The 20,499-nt window shown below is 41.7% G+C and overlaps 1 protein-coding gene across 3 annotated transcripts in view; it reads right to left on the minus strand.

Annotated features, from left to right (window-relative positions):
* Positions 1-3,067: 3,067 nt before the first annotated feature.
* FDFT1 (farnesyl-diphosphate farnesyltransferase 1) overlaps positions 3,068-20,499 on the minus strand; it is a 32,961-nt gene continuing 15,529 nt past the window's right edge. For 2 of the 3 annotated variants that reach the window (XM_080673167.1, XM_080673166.1), the window contains 5 exons: positions 19,409-19,537; positions 15,620-15,811; positions 10,046-10,222; positions 8,300-8,452; positions 3,068-3,613 (listed from right to left, as the gene is read on the minus strand). In XM_080673167.1, coding sequence (XP_080529293.1) covers positions 3,392-3,613; positions 8,300-8,452; positions 10,046-10,222; positions 15,620-15,811; positions 19,409-19,537 — 873 coding nt within the window. In that variant the 3' untranslated portion in view covers positions 3,068-3,391. Of the gene's footprint in view, positions 3,654-8,271; positions 8,453-10,045; positions 10,223-15,619; positions 15,812-19,408; positions 19,538-20,499 lie in introns of all 3 variants that reach the window. The other variant, XM_080673168.1, reaches the window with a different exon arrangement.

Genomic DNA, 20,499 nt, shown 5'->3' on the forward strand with positions numbered 1-20,499 from the left:
TGCTGTTCTGGTGGGACCTCAAAGATCATTTGTCACTGTCTGTAGATGTGTGGCTGCTGTCTATCCTTATCCCCCAGAAAGAATCATGGGCTTATGGATCTTTAAACTCTACCAGGGCTGTCAGTTGAGGGGAACAAAGTAAATTCCTAATTTTAGCTTCTCTCCGCTCCAGCATCCTTTCAGACCACAGCTTCTGTCTTTTTAGTCCCTGTCGCAGCCCATGTCCTGCTGGAGGACCAGCTTTCCCTGGCATCCCCCACTGCTGGAATGGGGTGGAGGCAGAGCCTGGTGCGCTATTTTGCAAGTTCCCTGTGACTTTAAATATTATTGATAGGTCTAGCTAAAAATCATAAGCCATGAGGTACACCAGTTCTTGAGGGGAACAGAGGAAACTTGAAGAATCAATACCCATCCCACTGGCCTGTCAATATCTTATTTCCCTTCCCCAACTGAGAGTTGGACTAGCTCTTCCCAAAATCATGCAAAGTTTGACTTCTGATGTGACTCCGAAGAATCAGAAGCTCCTAAAATAACTTCTTAAACACCCAGTGAACACTGTAGGAAAAGCTATAAATTCATAACATTTTATTAACATTTAGATGAGAATATATTCATAACCTCAATGAAGTTATTCTACCTACAACCAAACTGAGTTGAATAATTCCATTTTTACACACTTTCTCCTACCTCCAGTGTTCCCTACAACTCCATCCTCATCCCAGAAGCCAGGAGGGATGTGCAAAATGATGTAACAAGATGAATTGCAGGTCATCTTCACACTTGGCTTGAGTTTTTGTTAGAAAAAAAATATAGGGATCAGCATCAATAAACCTCAAGTTATTATTGATCGTTAACCTTAGCTACCACTGTGAGGAGGAATCAGTAGATTGCATGCCAGGAATGCTATACATTTTATTAATTACACTAGTGGCCCGGTACATGAAATTAGTGCACATTAAAAGGGAATTATTAGAGGAAATATTTGAATATTGCCATAGGCCCTTTATAATAGAAGTGTCAGAGATGAAAGAAAATTAGTAAAATGTGTATGAAAATCTTCCTCCTGTCAAGAGTCTGGGGTGCACTGCGGAACCCAGAGTCAAGTCCCCGCTCACCCACCTAGAAATCGTGCGAGACCCATACCCGACTGGCCCCACCCCCATCAAGCCCTGCTGGGCAGGGGGGTGCAGCCTCAGGTCCCCCAGCGCTGGGGCAGGGGGAGTGGCCTGAGGTCAACCGACAAGCCCTGCCAGGCAGGGGGGCACAGCCTCAGGTCTCCCACCTCAGCCCGGGGCCACGCAGCCTCAGGTCCCTGCTGATCACTCATTATGGGAACCCCACTTCTGCTGTGGGCGCAGACATCTTGTGTTACGGGAACCCCACCTCCCTGTGGGCGCAACCATTTTGTGATGGTGTGAGGGTTAATTTGCGTATTCCCTTTTATATAGGATTAAAGTGTGATATAAAGGGCAGGGTTACCAGGTTCAGCAAATAAAAACATAGGATGCCCAATTTGATTTGAATTTCAGACAATTTTTTTTAGTATGTGTGCTGCCAAAGCGAACAAATGAGTATTGTCTCATGCGATATTTGGGATTTAATTATACTAAGTTTATCTGAGTTTTAACTGGGTTTTACCTTGCATTTCATCTGGCAATTTTAGAAGAAAGACATTTAAAAGGGAAACATCAGAAGTCTCAAGAAAGGGAGCATAGGTGTGGGCCTGAGATCTAAGACCTCTGCACAAGTCAGTGACAGTAAAAATTACACTGCTTTCCAGCTGAGAGGGACCTAAGGTCACCAAACCACACAAGCTCAGGAAGTCCCACAGGTCGTGGCTGAGCCACGGGAGAAGCTTCCACGATGTCCACCTGGAACTTCAGAACTCACCTTAGACTTCACACAAATTCCTGTCCTGGAATCTCAAACCAAGTTTTGATGCTTTAAACCTCTTGGAAGATTACTATTGAGTCTGGTTCACAGCTGAATGGCGGGTACATGGCAAGTTACTAGTTTGTCCAGGGCTGAGCCTCAAATGAACCAATTATCTGAAGCTTCCCTGAACTGAAAAACTAAGCCAACTGTCCAGTGGCGGCTGTCACAGGAGGAAAATCAGTGTGGGCATGTGTACAACAATGAAAATCAAACACCACTGCTGGAAAAACCTCAAATTCACTAAGTCACTTCATAAAGGACTGCAGCAAAGAGTAGGCTATATGCTATATACACCCAAAGCACTACTGGCTTCTACAAAGCACTGGAATGCCCTACAAGTGATTCTCAGGCTGAGGGGCTTCAGGCACCCCTAGTGGGGCCAGGTCCCTCCCTAGTCCAAGCTGAGAGCTCAGCGAGGCACTGTGGGTGAGAACATGTCACAAAACGGCTGGGCCAGGTGAGGAGGAAGGTGAACACGGCGCTAGGAGAATCGGCTGTACCATTCAGCTTTTCAAGCCAATCACCTGAACATGGCTTTTGCCTTTCTTGAGACTTCAGTGTATAAACTGGTAACGAAAAGAAACCAAAGCTGAATTTAAAACCCTGAATGCAGCTAAGGGAACTGGTCAAAAGCAGAGAAGGCTGGCAGCTAATCAGGCTACCAGCTGGAGCGGCGGGGCAGCTGTCACGGGCCCCTTTCCCAGCTCCCAGCGGGCCATCATGCAGGGGCCAGGCAGCTGTGTCCTTATTGGTACTGTGCCAGGTGGTATCGTGGTGCCATCTGTCCCTCAAGCACTAATGCCATCCTTGAGTTCCTTTATCTGCCACACTCACCCAAGCTTTCAAGTGAACTGCATTTGACCACTGCAGAGTAATTCATTATTTTACAAAATCTCAAAAACAGCCTTAACGAGACCAATCTTCAACAATGGGGCTAAGGCAATCTTTCTGAAAGTTAATCTCTTCAAAGAAGAAAATACTACCAGAACACCCAGAAGTTAATTCCCAGTCTTCATGTGCAGAACATCGTCTGCATTTTTAGAAAACAGAAAAATTACCTAGAGCTGTAAACTTCACAGCTATTACCTTCAAATCAACCGAAGAAAAAATGAGAAAAATAAGAAACGAACATAAAGAGTTCAAAGGTTGCTTCAAATTAAATACATTTAATTATAACTCTAGTCAGGATGCACACAGATCTGTCAGCAGTCCCAGCGCAACCACTTCCCGACCCGCACCACTGAGTGCTCACCTCGGCCACCATGCACAGGTGAGCACAACCCCCAGGTCCCAGGTGCTGAGGGGTGAGGTGCCCTCTTTTATTCTCATCTCAGCTGCATGTCACCGTTTTCCAGGGTCCAAGCCCACAGAATTACAGGATTAAAGCAGGAAGGGAGAAAAGGGGACACCAATATCCATCCTTGAAAAAAGGTCAGTCTATTTCATGGTCAACAAATCAGTGTTCTCCGGTCTGGACATAGTCTTCTGTGACCTGAGACAGGGTACTCACATACTGCCAGCTCAGGGCAGCCAGGAGCATGAGAAACGACAGGTAAATGGGGGAGTAGTGGCTTCGGGAGGTCAGCTGACAACTGGGAAGATTCTGTGTTCTGATGGTGGAGATGATCTGCCTTGTTTTACTGGAAGATGAATCTGAGTTGGGGATTCTGTGATAGATCTGTTAAAAGGAAAAGACAGTAAGTGCTACTTACTGAGTCCTAGGACCTATATAAACGTAGTGTGTTGACTTCTTACAACTCCAAACAGGTAAGGATTTTATGCCCTTTTACCAAACAGAACATAAAGTAATAACCCCAGGTCACTCCCCTAATAGGGCAGGATATCAACACAGGCCTGTCTAATCCCAAAGCCTGCCTTACGGAGTAAGCAGCGAGGCCTGAGCCATGCTGCACCAGGAGCTACTGGTCCTCAATGGTCATCCATCCCCCCACCTCCCAAAGCCAGGAGCACAGTAGGTGCTTGGTAACGTCAACATAGTTTCTAGGCTGAAGCAGCATATGACGAAGGGGAAGCAATACCAGAAAGACTAGCAGACACAGCTTAGGACAAGACTGAATCTGTGGGATGGGCAACAGACTGGATGAAGAAAGGCAAGAACAGAAACAGGTCACCTGAGTCATCCTAAAGTCCTCCCTGCACCTCCACACCTACCTCCTCTGCAAACCTCCGAAATGTCTGCTGAACCCACTCCTTCTCCACATGCCTCCAATTACAGCCCCTGGTTCGGCCCCCAGTGACTCTCCTCTGGGTAACACCAGCCTCCAAACTGAGCTCCTGCCTCTATGCTGGACTACCAAAACCCACTCATCTGTTCTCCACAGTCAGAGACCTAAAACCTCCACTTTGACAACCTCAGTGGCTCCCTATTGCCAGCTGAGTAAGGTCTGAGCTCCTGATGTAGAGCACAAGGCCGCAATTACCTGGGCCCGCCACACCCTCCCTTCTTCACACCTGAGAAACAGAGGCCTGTGTTGTTTTACACGTGCTACTATTGCACACTGTTCCTTTCTTTGCTCACACCACTCCCTTTGCTGGAATGCTGCTCCCACATTTCCTTTACCTGGCTCTTACCTATTGCCCAAGACTTAATTTTGCCATTATGTCTTCCAGAACAGTTGTCGCCAACTGGTGGTCGGTGAGGTCTGAAAGGTTGGTGACCGATGTTCTAGAAAACTTGCTTTGACACCCACCCCCTCCCCGTTGGTCCTAGTGCCACTCTCCTGTACATAGTCCTACCTTATCTCTTACATTGAAATCATCTAGTTGCTCCCTAACTAGACTGCAAGCTCAAAGGCACTTCCTCTTATTCATCTTCTTACCTCCAACCTAGCGCTGTGCCTGGCACACAGTAGGCCCTCCACAAATGTTTACTGACTCAAACTGACAAACCAGTTAGGAGGTTAATAAGATGGGAAGTGATTATCTGAGCTGAGGGGTAGGCAGTGGGTGAAGAGCACAGAGCAGGAATTTTAAAAAATAATTGTTTTCCAAATTTTTCATTATATAATGGGTATTTTTTCTCAAAAATATTTTTTCTTGCCATCTTTCTTCTTCCCCACCCAAAAGCACAGCTGCAATTTCATATAACAAAGAAATAAAAGAATACGCCTACAGGAATATGCTAGTTTTGTCTAATATCTAATATTATGTTACAAAGGACAACTACAGAGAATAAAGAGAGATGGGGATGAAACTACAATTCTTCAAAACAAAATTCAGATGATGGAATTATACCTATAAGAACAAGGAATACAAAAATTAAATAAAAGGTCAAAATCCCCTTATATTCCTCCTCCTCAGCCATGGGCTAGAATAGTTACTTTTACACCTACTCTCGCTATGCCCTTATAAGCCTCTATATATTAGAATGCATAAAATATCATGTATGTTAACAATACTCAGACGGATTCTTTTAAACAAAATATGTGATGCCCAAAATCAGAGGCCAGCAAATTTTTTCTTAGAGAACCAAAAACTATTTGCCCTGCTGCAGCTACTCCATTCTGCCACTGTGTTACCAGTAGTGGACAATATGTAAAGCAACAGGTGTGGCTTTAATCTAAAACAAAGTTATTTACAAAAATGAGGTCAGCCAGCCATGGCTGGCCCACTGTTACCCTAAATCCAACTGTAAATCACACCTAGAATTTCATTCCAATAGTTAAGGAAAATACCAAATAAAATTGAATTTTAATATAGAACTGCCTACAGCATTTTAAGAAATAGTTTTCTAAAATCGGTGATAAATAAAACTGTGAAACTAAAACATTCCCTGAACTTCGTACTACAGAAAATGTTTCTAATTCATATAAAATGAAGAAATAGTGCCCAGAATGCATTATAGTCGTCCCTTGGTATATGCAGTGGATTGGTTCCAGGACCCTGCAAAGAGACCAAATTCCAAGGACATTCAAGTCCCTTATATAAAACTAGAGGCCCAGTGCACAAAATTCATGCACTTGGTGGTGGGGAGGGGGAGTCCCCTCAGCCCAGCCTGTGCCCTCTTGTAGTCCTGGAGTGCTTGGGGGATGTCCACAATGGGCCTAAGCGGGCAGTCGGACATCCTCACCACCACCGCTGTGCTTGCCAGCCATGAACCTGGCTTCTGGCTGAGCAGTACTCCCCTGTAGGAGTGCACTGACCACCAGGCGGCAGCTCCTGCGTTGAGTGTCTGCCCCCTGGTGGTCAGTGCGCATCATAGCAACTGGTCGTTCCACAGTTTGGTAAATTTGCATATTAGCCTTTTATTATATAGGATGGAATAGTATTTGCACATAACCTAAGCACATCCTCCTGTGTATACTTTAAATCATCTCTAGATTACTTATAACCTCTAATATAATGTAAATATCATGTAAATAGTTGTTAGGGAATTGTTTAGGTAATAATAATGAGAAAAGGCCTGTACATCTTCAATATAGACACACCCACCATAGATTTAACTATACAGTACATGTCAGCAACAACCTTTTTTCCCTAATTACTTTTTAAAAAATATATATTTTTATTAATTTCAGAGAGGAAGGGAGAGAAAAAGAAATGTCAATGATGAGAATCACTGATGAGCTGCCTCCTGCACGTCCCCTACTGGGGCTCGAGCCCACAACCCAGGCATGTGCCCTTGACTGGAATTTAACCCAGGACCCTTCAGTCCACAGGCCAATGCTCTATTAACCGAGTCAAACCAGCTAGGGCCGTAATTACTTTTGATCTGTGGTTGGTTAAATCCCAGATGTGGAAACAGAATACGGAGGGCCAACTGTATCCAGTGTTGAAAGGTTAATTCAACCCCTGAGCATCATGACCATCATGGACAGAATAGGTTCTGAAGTCAGGAAGGCCTGGGCCCAAATTATGGCTCCATAGGGGTTAGGGCCTCAGGTTTCCTTCACCTTAATACTATCAACCTATTCAGTTGCTATGCCAGGCACATAGCAAACCCCAAATAAGTGCTGCCCATTTGGTGAACTGGACTGTCGCAAGTATCGTCGGCAGCAATATTTTGGTCATCCAGTCACTAAAAGAATTTTAGGATTTTTATTTTTATTATTTTTTTAAAAATATATTTTATTGATATTTCACAGAGGAAGGGAGAGGGATAGAGAGCTAGAACATCGATGAGAGAGAAACATTGATCAGCTGCCTCCTGCACACCTCCCACTGGGGATGTGCCCGCAACCAAGGTACATGCCCTTGATCGGAATCGAACCCGGGACCCTTCAGTCCGCAGGCCGACGCTCTATCCACTGAGCCAAACCGGTTTCGGCAGAATTTTTGGATTTTTAAAAAATTTGGTTTTCTCTTGTACCTTCTACAGGTGCCTCTGGTATAAATGCTGGGGTCCAAAACTTGTCAGATAAAAGACAGAGAGGAAATACAAGGAGTATGTGCAATGTGCAATAGATATCAGAAGAAATAACAGTTTGTAGAATTCTGTTTTGGATGATCCTGCTGTTATAAATCACATCCCTATAAAGGTGTAACCAGGGGACCAGAAGGATGTAGAAAACTATTGACAGAGGTGATCTCTGGGAAGGGAGGAGTGAAACAGGTCATTTTATGTTTTCAAATACTTCTGTAGTATTTCAATCTTCAAAAGAACATATTAAGGCCTCCATTCTCCAGCTGGCAGTAGCTACCCCCGGCTCAGTTGACAATCAAAAATGTCTCCAGATATTGCCAAAGGTCCCCTGGTGGAAGCAAAACCACTGCATTTGAGGACCACCATTCTAGGGCCTCGCGATTAAAGTTTTAGCCTCGAAAAAAGTTCTTTTGAACCTAGTCATATTTTATTAGAGATTTGAATTTAAACCAGCATGTTTTGTTTTATAGGATGGTTTTGGCATTTGAAATGGGATTTGTATTTGAAAACTTAGAAATAATTACAACTTGATGGTTTTCCTTTGCCAAAATTCCCTACTGTGGTTTTTCAATTGAGGCCCATGATGTAATGGCAAGTACTGAGGGGTGTCAGAAAATAAGGTCTGTGGTCCAAGAACCACTCAGTCAGACAATGCATTGGCATACACAGGCCTCAGCTTCACATGCCTCACCTGTAAACCAGCTCAGTTGGCCTCTAACATCATCTCCTAGCTCGAAAAACAGGATTCTACATAGGAGTTCCAGCCTTGCTTCATTTAACTCCTCTCACCAGAGTCAACAACCAGCTCCCTCCCTGTGTGCACTTCTCCCCCCCGCTAAAGGCCACCAACTCCTACTTCTTTACTACATAACACAGTGAGCTGTTAGGGTCATCGAATACCCAAATGACATGTTTAAAAAAGTGAACACTATTTAAATCATAAAAATAGCTACAATTTATCCAAGTAGTTCAATAGCCCACCTCTTCCATATATTGGTATATTATAGCTTTGACAGCTGGCATGTTGGTGGCATCCATCATCAGGGTTACTGCTTGTCCTTTTCGAATCTTCACTACCCCTTTGAACACCTGCTGATTATTATAACAGGCAGCCAAAGTAGCAATGGCCATTACCTACAGATAATAAACAAGAGGACAAAAACACTAATTAATTCATTTCATTTCCTAAAACAAAAGAAAGAAGTGGCTCTGTAGGCATTCATCATCATGAGAAGGCAAGAAAATCTTCTATAGAAAGAGCTGCCAAAGAGCTAATATGTAACTAATAACTAACCAAGAAAAAATTCCCATGAAGAAAGCATGTCAAGACTTTTAACTTTCCCACTCCCCCCTTTCTCAACAACACACAGCATAATTAAGTGGTCTTTGCAGTATTAAATGATTCCATAGTTTAGTCATGAAAGTCCTTTTTTTTATTTGGAAAAAAATAAAACAAATACAAACGAATGTAACATTTTCCATGCTAGTTATTAGATCTAAAAAATAATCTCCAAAAAAAAAAAATCTAATACGATTTTTCCATTTTGTTTTTCATCCTGTTTTTCCTATAATGAACATAATCATTATATGTTTAAAAAATCATAGCGGGGGGAGGGAGACAAAAGAAAACCAAAGGTAGTTTTCCATGCTCAAACGTCAATTTTAGGATAAATGAAAACCTAAATCAGGCACACAGGTCTTAGTTCCAAGAACCATTCAAGATTGGCTATCAGAACAAGAGTAAAGCAAGTTTCCAAATCAGTTAAATCCTCTAACTTTCTTCACTTAGTTTAGTTAAAAACTGAAACTGCCCTGGCCTGTTTTGCTCAATGGTTAGAGCACTGCCCTGTGGACTGAAGGGTCCTGGGTTCCATTCCAAGTCAAGGGCACGTTTGCAGGCTCCCAGGAGACAAACCAATTGATCTCACATCGATGTTTCTCTCTCCCTCTCTCTTGATCTCACATTGATGTCTGTCTGTCTGTCTGTCTGTCTCTCTCTCTCTCCCCCCCACCCCACCTCCACTCTGTCTGAAAATCAATGGAGAAACATCCTCAGGTGAGGATTAAAAAAATAAAAAATAAATGAAACTGGTAAAGGCATTTTTTTTTATTGATTTCAGAGAGGAAAGGAGAGGGAGAGGGAGAGAGAGATAGAAACATCAATGAGAGACACATTGATCGACTGCCTCCTGCACACCCACATCCCTACTGGATGGAGCCTGAAACCCAGGCATGTGCCCTGACCAGGAATCAAACCCAAGACCTCTTGGTCCATGGGATGACACTCAATCCACTGAGCCACACCAGCTGGGCTAGTAAAGGCATTTTCAGTGTAAGCTCCTACAACATTAAGGGGCTAGACCCATAGGATCAGTTTCTGTTAGCCTGAGTCTTAAAAATGGGACAGCAAATTTTAGGTGCTTAATTAAGACTTTTTCATGATAATAGCTTCCCCTACTCAGCATTCCCCATAAATCTAGGGAAGGAGCAGACTTCACCTTGAGGCTTAGCTGAGTGTGGTGGTTGTAAGGCCAGGGGGAGGTGTTTTCGAAACACAGACTGCCCCAGCCAAAGAAAATAAACTAGAGTCATCTTTTTAAAGAACCATATTCCTGAATAAAGCAGACCAAAATAGTAGATGCATTCTACCCACCCCCATCACTACCACCACCCCACTCCCTTTAACCTCTATCTCCCATATACAACAAGCACAGCCCTATTCCATACCTGAGGAATAGCACAAAAGTTAAAAACACTTTGGTTTCTAAGTCTGGAAAGGTAGGTGATGACATCTGGAATGTGGTGTAGAGCATTGGTTATAAGTTCATTCAGACACTGTACGGCCAAGTCAATATTCTCCGGCTTAGCAAAATCACCCAACTTCTTAACATACTTGCTCCAAACCTAGACAGATAAAAAGATCAAAAACAAATCAAGAAGTGCATAGAGGGAAAATGTACAAGCAATATGAAAGGATCTTTGTGAATAAGAACTATTGATACACAGTTGAATCTTCTTTAGCTGATGCCTCATCTTTCACCAAGATTTAGTCCGTTTTAAGCTACACCCAATGGCTATTTATAACTACAAGTCAAGGACTAATCACAACCTAAGAGAACATAAAGTACTTGGGAAAGTGTCCCTTTGGGACAATTAGTACAGCATGTATTAAGCAATACCTTGATGGCCTCAGACTAAAGAGGCCTCCTGTTATCCATAAGGCATTATTAGTCTATTCCTGAAAAAATAACCAGATACAAAGTCAACTACAATGGTACAAGCTAAACATTCTCAAGATTGCCAGGCCTCAAAATAATTAATGTTTAACACTACATTCCCAATTTTCATAAGAATGCTACTGAACAAGCATATGTGGGGGAGAGCTGGGTCTCTACTCTAAGAACATTACACCTCCTTGAATCTTAGTAACCTGAAAGTGAAATAACAGCCTGTCCAGTGTGGCTCAGTGACTGAATGTCATCCCATGCACCAAGAGGTTGCCAGTTTAATTTCTGGCAGGGCACATGCCGGGATTGTGTGCTCAATCCCCAAAAGGGGCATGCAGGAGGCAGTTGATTGATGTTGATGGATTGATGTTTCTATCTCTCTTTTTCCCTCTCTTTAAAATCAATAAAACATATTTTTCCTGAAAAAGTTAAATAACAGCCTCAATTTGGGATTTGCTTGATAATCCTATATAATAAAAGCCTAATATGCAAATAGATCGAACTGCAGAATGACTGGCCACAATGACGCGCACTGACCAACAGGGGGCAGACGCTGTCGCCAGCCTGCAGGCCCCAGGTCAGCCAAGGTGGGTGCCAGCGGGGGGGGGGGGGGGGGGGGGGCCGATTACCCTGCTGGTCTCACCACAGATTGGTCCTGATAGCTGGCCAGGCCTAGGAACCCTAACTGTGCACAAATTTTGTGCACTAGGCCTCTAGTTTTTAATAATGTTATTTAAAGGATTCTCCGAAGCCAGCAAATAACTCACTTTTATTGGTAACTAGAGGCCCAGAACACAAAATTCTTGCATGGGTAGGGTCCCTGGGCCTAGCCGACGATTGATTGGAGCCTTTCCCCAGCTGCTGGCCAGGGCCTTCCTTCATTTGACGGTGCCCCCTGGTGGTCAGCACATGTCATAGCGAGTGGTCGAACTCCCGAGGGGACAATTTGCACATTAGCCTTTTATTATATAGGATTCTCAAGCTTCCTAAAGAACACACTCCCCAAAATCAATGATTAGGCCTAAAAAGACTAAGAAATTCTATGGAAAGTCTAAAGTGTTATCCATTCTTAACCTGCATCTAAACCCGCTAAGATTGATGGTACTGGAGAAATAGGTTCTATGTCTCCATTTACCAAGTTCAGCAATTATTGACACCTGGCCAAACTTGTTCCCCTACCCCAGCCCTGGGATTATTTTAAATTAAAGCCCTGATATATCAATTCATTCACAATTATTTTATTATGAATTTCTAAAAGACTAGGAAACTTTCCTGTACACATCTTATCACACCTACAAATTAACAATGAATACAGAATACAGAATATAAGATATCTGGCCCAGCTGGCATGGCTCAGTGATTGAATGTTAACCTATGAACCAAGAGACCACCAGTTTGATTCCTAGGGTGTGCAGGAGGCAGCCAATCAATGATTCTCTCTCATCATTGATGTTTCTATCTCTCTCTCCCTTCTTCTCTGAAATCAATAAAAATATATATGAAAACAAATAAACAAAATTCCTACTGTTCAAATTATCCCACTGTCTCAACTTGCCAGCTCTTCTGAGGCCTCCCCTGCTTTCAAATGTTAGACACCATGCAGCCAACTCTTGCTCTCTCCTGTGCAGGTGGCAGGACAGGTTTTGTTTGTGGTGTTGGTATTTTTTCTGTACCCACTTGGAGTTCCTGGGGATGCTGTATTACTTAGTGCTTTTGAACATGTTATCCTTGGGCTAGATTCTGGGGTTTTTGTCGAGCTGCTTTCATAACTTTCTGTGAAAATTTGGAAAAATCCAAACACTAAGCTGCCATCATGATCATCATTTTTGCAAAATTTAAAATTCCAGCTAGTAAATGCAGGAAGGATAACAGAATTAAGATGGCACCACTTGGCATGTGCAATGATAATGGATCTAGACAGTGACCACCAAGAAAAAGAGAAAGAATCCATGACTTTATAAGGAAAAGAAAATCAAGTTATCCTTAGATTTTTCTACAGCCAGCTGAAAAATCTGCTTCTTTAAAGCAGAACAAATCTGGAGAAACATATTTAGGATACTAAAAAATGTGAGCTCAAAGCTTTACATCCAAAGAAACTGACCGTCAAATATAAAGGACACATAACCAATACGTATAAACATAGGGAATTATGTTCTGTTGGGTCTTTCCTGTCTACCCAAGCACAAGCTCTGGTAAACCCAAATGATTAGACACCAACATAAAGATGGATGGTGAGCATAAAGCTATGACTAAATAAGTGAGGAAAAGGAGATATAGTAGGTAATAGCTATCTAATCTGACAGTTTAGATACAAATACAACCATAAAAAATAGGGTATTAGGCTAGCGTATGTAAAAAAGTTTTCAGTTGTTGTCAATAATCATACTTGGTTGAAAATCTACATATAACTTTTGACTCCCCCAAAATTGAAATACAGTCATCCCTTGGTATTTACAGGAGATTGGTTCCAGAACCCCAGTGGATACCAAAATTTAAAGATGCTCAAGTCCCTTGTATAAAATGATACAGAATAATGCATACACTCAGCCCTCCACATACATGGATTCCCAAACGCAGATTGAAAATACTGTTGGTTGAATGCTGGAGAAATCCAAGAATATGGAAGACCAACCATATTTTTATTGAAAAAAAAAAAAAAAATCAGCGTATAATCAGATCTGTGCAGTCCAAACCCATGTTGTTCAAGGGTCAACAGTTCTTTTTGTGTTTCTATTTTACAGAAGAGGGAGGCAAAATGTATGCAGGACTGCAAAGCTGGTGCTCCTCTGAGAGGCAGTGTGGTATGCTGGGTAGGTACTGGGCTGACCCAGGACACTGAGGCTTCCCTTCCAGGGCAACCACTAACTCACTCAAGGTCCTTAGGACCCTTTTCCCTTCTCTGAGCCATGGTGTCAAAGAAGGGGTGCTCAAGAGCTATTTCTCAACCCTGGCTGCATGTTAGAGTCACCTGGGAAGCTTGAAAAACTATGATGTCTGAGTTTGGAGTAGGTTTAATGTAAATTTTTCTCTTAAGGGTAGGACTGATCATCTTCTCAGATGTTTAAGGATCATTTGCATCTTTCTCTTTATGAGCTGTTCTTATCTCTTTGCCCATTTTTCTACAGGACACTTGGACTTATTCTTAACTCTTAGCAGTCTTTTAAAAATATTAGGAATATTAACCCTTTATTTCCAATTTAAGTTGCAAATATTTTCCCACTTTGCCACCTGCCTTTTTCACTTTAAAAGCACTTGGTTTTACAGACGCATAGATACAGGGATCAGATTGATGATTGCCAGAGGGAAGGAAGGTTGGGAGACTGGGTGAAGTGATTAAGAAGTACAAACTGGTAGTAACAAAACAGTCATGGGTATTTAAAATACACCATACGGAATCTATATATATAAAAGGCTAAGCGACCGTCACATCCGAAACAACCAAACGGACGACTGAACAGGCTGTGTGGGGCATCCAGGCTGGCAGGGGGGTGGGGGTTAGTGAGGGATGACCAAATGACTGAGCAGCAGGCTGCGTGGGGCAACCAGGCCAGTGGGGGGGGGAGGGGGGGCGGGGGTGCAGCTGGGTGAGACCAGGCCAGCAGGGGAGGCAGTTAGGGGCAATTAGGCAGGCAGGCAGGTGAGCAGTTAGGAGCCAGTGGTCCCGGATTGTGAGAGGGATGTCTGACTGCCGGTTTAGGCCCTGGGGATCAGGCCTAAACCGGCAATCAGATATCCCCTGGGGGTCCCGGATTGGAGAGGGTGCAGGCTGGGCTGAGGAGATCCCCCTCCCCAGGCACGAATTTCGTGCACTGGGCCTCTAGTATATTGTAATAACTATGTATAGTGCCAGAGGTGTATTGCAATAACGGTGGCCCACTTTGTAAAGTATGATTGTCTAACCACTATGCTATACACCTGAAACTATTACAAAATAAAAGTGAATGTAGACCTAACAGGTTTGGCTCAGTGGATAGAGCATCAAGTATAAGGACTGAAGGTCTCGGGTTCAATTCTGGTCAAGGGCACATGCCTGGGTTGCAGGCTTGATGCCCAGGAGGGAGCATGCAGGAGGCAGCCAATCAATGATTCTCTCTCATCACTGATGTTTCTCTCTCTCTCTTCCTCTCTGAAATCAATAAAAATATATTTTAAAAAATTGAATGTAAACTGTAATTGAAAAATAAAATTAAAAAATAAATAAAAGCACTTCGTCTTAGGAAACTACTTTATGGAAAGCAAAAGGTGAATGCTGGAATAAAATCAGCAAATAGCTATAAGATTTTCTAGCTTTCCTTCTGAATAAAAATCAATTTGTCAAAGCCTTTCCTTTTCCTGTCTATTTTTTAATTGTTAAAGATCAATTCTTGTCTGTTAAATGAGCATCTGTAGTTTTTGCCTATCTAGCATATTTTCCCTCTATTTTTTAAATAAATATTTATTGTTGAAAGTATTACAAATGTCCCCCTCTTTTCCGCCACTGACCCCCTCCATTCTAACCCTAACCCCCACCCCAGGCCTTTAGCATCCTACTATCTGTGTCCATCTTTCCCTCTTCTGGCTCTAGAATCCTTCTTGCTTAGGGGGGTGGAGGCGGGCAGGAATCCATTCTGTGTGTGTTGGGAAGATATAATCTGGGTCTGGACAGAGTACTTAGCCCTCTGGTTCTAGTAACTGATTGAGGGAACCATGCCCTGTGAATCAGACCTTCCTAAGAACTTTTTTTAAGCTAGTAGGTTGTGAGTCATGGGTTGTTATAGCCACCACTTGGAGAATGCCTGCCAAGAGAAAGGGCACAGAGCCTGATTACATAGTCTGAACCTTGGGATTCAGCCAATCTATCTACAAGAAGCAAACTAAATCTTAACCTACTTTATACATTCTCTTATGTTGCTTAAGGTACTTTGATTTGCATTTCTGTCACTTGCAACCAAAAGGGTTTAATGGGGTTTGTTTTCAGAAACTGTTTTATTTATTTATTTATTTATTTATTTATTTATTTATTTATTTATTTATTATTTATTTATTTTAGAAAGTGTTTTAAATTATTTTCCCCCAAGTCCCCTGAATTTGTTACCTCTTGAGGCCAGAACTCTCTTCCTTCTTGCTGATCTTCCAGATAATCACGAATGATGTTTGTTTTCTGCAGAAACAGGCCCATGGAGTTGGCACACTCAATGTCTTCACCAACTAAGGGGTCTTCTAATTCTGAGGCCGAGAACAGACGAGAAAGGCCAATTCCCACCAGCCCAGCAACATAGTGACAGTACTGTAAAAGATTAGTTTTAAAAAACTTTAATAATAAATTTTTTACTAAAATGAAAATGCTAGAGATCACTAGCTACAAAACTACAGGCTCCAAACAGAATGTATAAGATCTCATTTTGATTAAAAAACAAAAACAAATATACACTATGTACATGTAAGGACTAGAAAACATCCAAGAAGGATGTGCACAAAAGATTTAACAAAAGTAACCTCTGGCTGGTGTTTTCTTTTTTTATTACTTGCATTTTCTTTATTTCTAGAATAAAAGGTTATTTAAAAAATAAACCAGTAAACTTTTTATATCCAAAAGTGGGAGTGAAGGCAATGAGGGAATAAAATATATTCTAATAGAAACTTGAATACGGAGTCTAATCTTGAAGGCATTTCAAGATTATGCAGTATCTCAAAATCCTCATTATACAGAAAAACAAAGTAGTACAGGATGTTCTTAAACTGTTTTAAGCACTCTGTACAGGGTGGGGCAAAATAGGTTTACTGTTGTGAATACTCAAAACACAAAGTATTATTTATTAATTATTGTACTATTTCCATACAAACAACTGTAGACCTACTTTTGCCCCATCCTGTATATACAATCCTCACAAACACTATATGCAGTACATACTATTATCACTTTTACAGTGGAAACTGAGGCAAAGAAGTTGATTAACTTGCCCAAGATCACTCATCTGGGAAGTTAAAGCCACACATCTTGGAAGGCAGAGGCCAAGGATTCAAAGCCAAGTAGTCTGGCTTAAGAGGCAGGCTTAACAACTTTCCTAAAACTGCTATTCTCTAAAGGGGTCTTAGTAAGCTAATAATTATCAAAATATTTACCCATAAAAGTGGTTTGTCAAAGCTATCCTCCCCTGAAGAGTATTCTCCAAAGCAACTTAATGCAATGCTTTTCTAAAATGAATGTCCACTAGACCAGTGGTCAGCAAATTGCGCTCGCGAGCCACGGTTTGCCGCTCTGTTGACTAATGAGTTTGCCGACCACTGACCTAGACTCTCGATTCCAATAATTACAGGCTGTTGTTGTTCCTTGTGATTAAGCCCCTATCCCAGTGGTCGGCAAACTCATTAGTCAACAGAGCGGCAAACCGCGGCTCGCGAGCCGCATGTGGCTCACAAGCCGCAGTTTGCCGACCACTGCACTAGACAATCAGAAGTGAAGAGTAGTTAGAGAAGGACCCTCTGGAGAGAGTTATGCAAAGAGTAAAGTATCTCTGGTTGAAAGTAATACAAAGCCAGATACTAGTCAAGGACCATTGAAATGGGAAGGAGAAAGCACTTGAAATATGTTCCAGGAAAGGAAGACTCTGGAAAGAGTAAAGATATGCAGGAATTAGAGAGCCAGAAATGAGCTGTGGGCAACTACAAAAAATTTTATAAGAATTACTAGAAATTAAAAACATTAGTACATGCATAATGCTGTCCAAGGAGAAGTATATTTTATTTTAAGATAATAGTTCTTTGGAAAGAAATACTCCTAGAATTGAAGTATTCATTGTTCTCCAAAATTGAATGAAAAAATAAAGTCCTTTTATTTTATTTTATTTTATTTTTTTAAAATATATTTTATTGATATTTCACAGAGAGGAAGGGAGAGGGATAGAGAGCTAGAAACATCGATGAGAGAGAAACATCGATCAGCTGCCTCCTGCACATCTCCCACTGGGGATGTGCCCGCAACCAAGGTACATGCCCTTGACCGGAATCGAACCCGGGACCTTTCAGTCCGCAGGCTGACGCTCTATCCACTGAGCCAAACCGGTTTTGGCAAAATAAAGTCCTTTTAAAGTACTCAATTTTATCTGATCAGAACTTCTATTTAACAACCTATAATTCAGTTTCCTGACAGATTTGCACAGCAGAAAAGGAAGTTACTGTGCAGATAACAAGTGCTGATTCTTGGCCAGGAGTTTTAGCTTTAACTTTAAATTCATAAACTGATATTCCAGCAGCAATCACACACTTGCTAACTTGGGAAGCATCGACCAGCAGTTTCAAAGATGTTGCCATCGAGTTCTGAAGCTTGAAAATTAAGATGCCAGACCTTGGACTTGCACTCACTCAATGAATATGTAGTAGCATCTATTTGTGATCCTAATCTAAGCACTATTAAAGATACAAAATATGTACACAGTTTAGATGTTTGAAACCTCTTTGCTTCCACTGGGGTGACAAATTAAGTCTCACAAGCACCACTCCATGAACAATGGGCAAGCCTCCTTCCTCCTACCTTGTGTTTTGATATTTAGTTTAGTCCCCATAGTCAATTAGGTCACTTTGTCTAGGTAAGCACTCTCCCAGCGCCTAACTCCTACCCTGGTCAACATCCTTCACAGCTGAGCGTCAGGAAGAAAAGCCATTCCCACACATATTTGTTTATAACCACAATACAAACTGGGGGATGTCAAGAAACTTGGAATATCTCATATTGTCTTATTTCTGTAAGGAGATGATGGGAAAGAAGTACTAGAGAGGTGCTCACCCCTTAGCATCAATAATCCAAAGTTAATACTTATAAATTTTCATGAACTACTTTTATTTCTGAGGAAACATACATAATCTAACAGTTTAGAAGTAATCTTGTATGAAGATGGAACTTGAAATGACTCAGATACTAAGATACACACACACACACAGTCCATAATGAAAAGAAGAAAATAACAAAAAATACATTTTTAAGATCTGAATACTAATATCTCTATACTACATGAAGTAATCTGGCCATTTACCTAAAATTTCACAGCAAGTCAGAGACGCTTTTATAAGCTTAATGTCTGTACCTCTGGGATAAGTTATATCTACTTTGGCCTAATTTAATGGTAAACTATAGCATGAATTATTTCAAGTATTAAACTATAAGTCCTTATTAAGTGTTTATGATGAGACAGTCAAGCTAAACAGATGGGTTTCGGCCCTGGCCGGGTTGCTCAGTTGGTTAGAGCGGTTAGAGCATTGTCCTGATGCACCAAGATTGTGGATTCAATGCCCGGTCAGGGCACATACAGGAATAAACCAAGGAATATATATAAAAGCCTACGTGACCAGCCAACCTGCCGACCAGCCAGTAGCTATGACGTGCAATGACCACCAGAGGACAGACGCTCAATGCAGGAGGGGAAACCACAGGCATGGAAACGTGGAACAGACTGATGAATCTCAGAGGGGAGTAGGGAGGAAGGAGGGTGGGAAGAGATTAACCAAAGATCTTATATGCATACTAGAGACCCAGTGCATGCATTTGTGCACCGGTGGGGTCCCTCGGCCTGGCCTGTGGGATCTGGCTGAAATAGGCTCTCCAACATGCCCTGATGGGTCCCGGATTGTGAGAGGGCGCAGTACAGGCCAGGTCGAGGGACCCCACCAGTGCATGAATCTATGGGCATAAATAAGTGGAACAACAAATCAATGTCTCTCTCTCTCTCTAATTATCAATAAGTAACTTTTTTTTTAATTGCAAAATAAACTGATGGATTGTAAAACCAGAAAACCTGGAACTAGTGGGCCACTTTCTCCTTCTAAACTTCATGATGAGGACTGCTAGCTCTGTCTTATGCCCCCAACACCGCTTTATAGGGACACTAACCTTGTCCCACTCCTCTTCAGAGGTCACGTGCTTATCCAAAAACTCCGCCATACCAAATCCCATTTTCCGGCAAATGTCGACAATCACTGTTTGATATTTCACAGCCAGATTTCTAAACTCAAGGGAGATCTGAAAGGGAGATATGAAAAACAGAAAATACATATTTACAATGGGAACCAACATGGTACCTATAGATCATAAAGCAAAGCAATAGTAAACTTATAAAGGCGCCCAAATGATTCATCTATAAGCCTAACATCTACATTATGCCTAACTAACATCAACATTCCTACATATTGAATAATAAACCCAGCAAATTTAAAAAATATTAAAATAGAAGGGTCTAAAAATGCTAGTTTCTAGACTCAAAAGAAGATTCATAGTCTCACTATACACTCATCTTTCTAATATTTAATAAATGAAATGCTTCAACATAAAACTGAGCATAAATGTAATTTTAGGAAGAATGCCTCATTTCAGACAAACCTCATAATAGTGAAGATTCATTTGTGCTAATGTATTTAGTACTTTCTATGTAATAAGCACTTGTCTAGACATGGGACAACTAGCCAGAAATGACCAGAAACTCATATCCTGCGGAGTTTATATTCCAGTGATCAGCCAACCATATTCTATCATCAGTTCCCAAATTTGTATCACAAAGCTAGTGTCTCCTCCACTATAAGGCCACACTTTTTAACTTTCACACAACTCAATTTAGTTCATTCTGAGACATGCTACCCAACATTTTTTTCCATAGCCCAAGCTCTTATGTAGAAAAATACTATTGATGTTTTTAAAATTCATTGCTACTGCATAAATACCTTAAGTTAAAAGAAGTGTTTAAAAGTTATTTTAATCTGCGTCGAAAGTGAGAAATACCTCGTCTGTGTTCACAGAAAGGTTAGAAAAACTTCCTCAGGAAATTCCTCAATTTAAGGACCTGGGGGAAAACCAGCTGGTTGCAGGGCACCAAAGGGATTCAGAAGCCTAAGATACTTTAGGATTACTCTATGAACATCAACTGTTAACCACCCCCCCCATTCCATAAAAATCAACCCACTCTCTCCAGAACTTTCTTTCCAGAACAG

The sequence above is a fragment of the Plecotus auritus genome, assembly GCF_963455305.1.
Source record: "Plecotus auritus genome assembly, chromosome: 6".
Taxonomy (NCBI): domain Eukaryota; kingdom Metazoa; phylum Chordata; class Mammalia; order Chiroptera; family Vespertilionidae; genus Plecotus; species Plecotus auritus.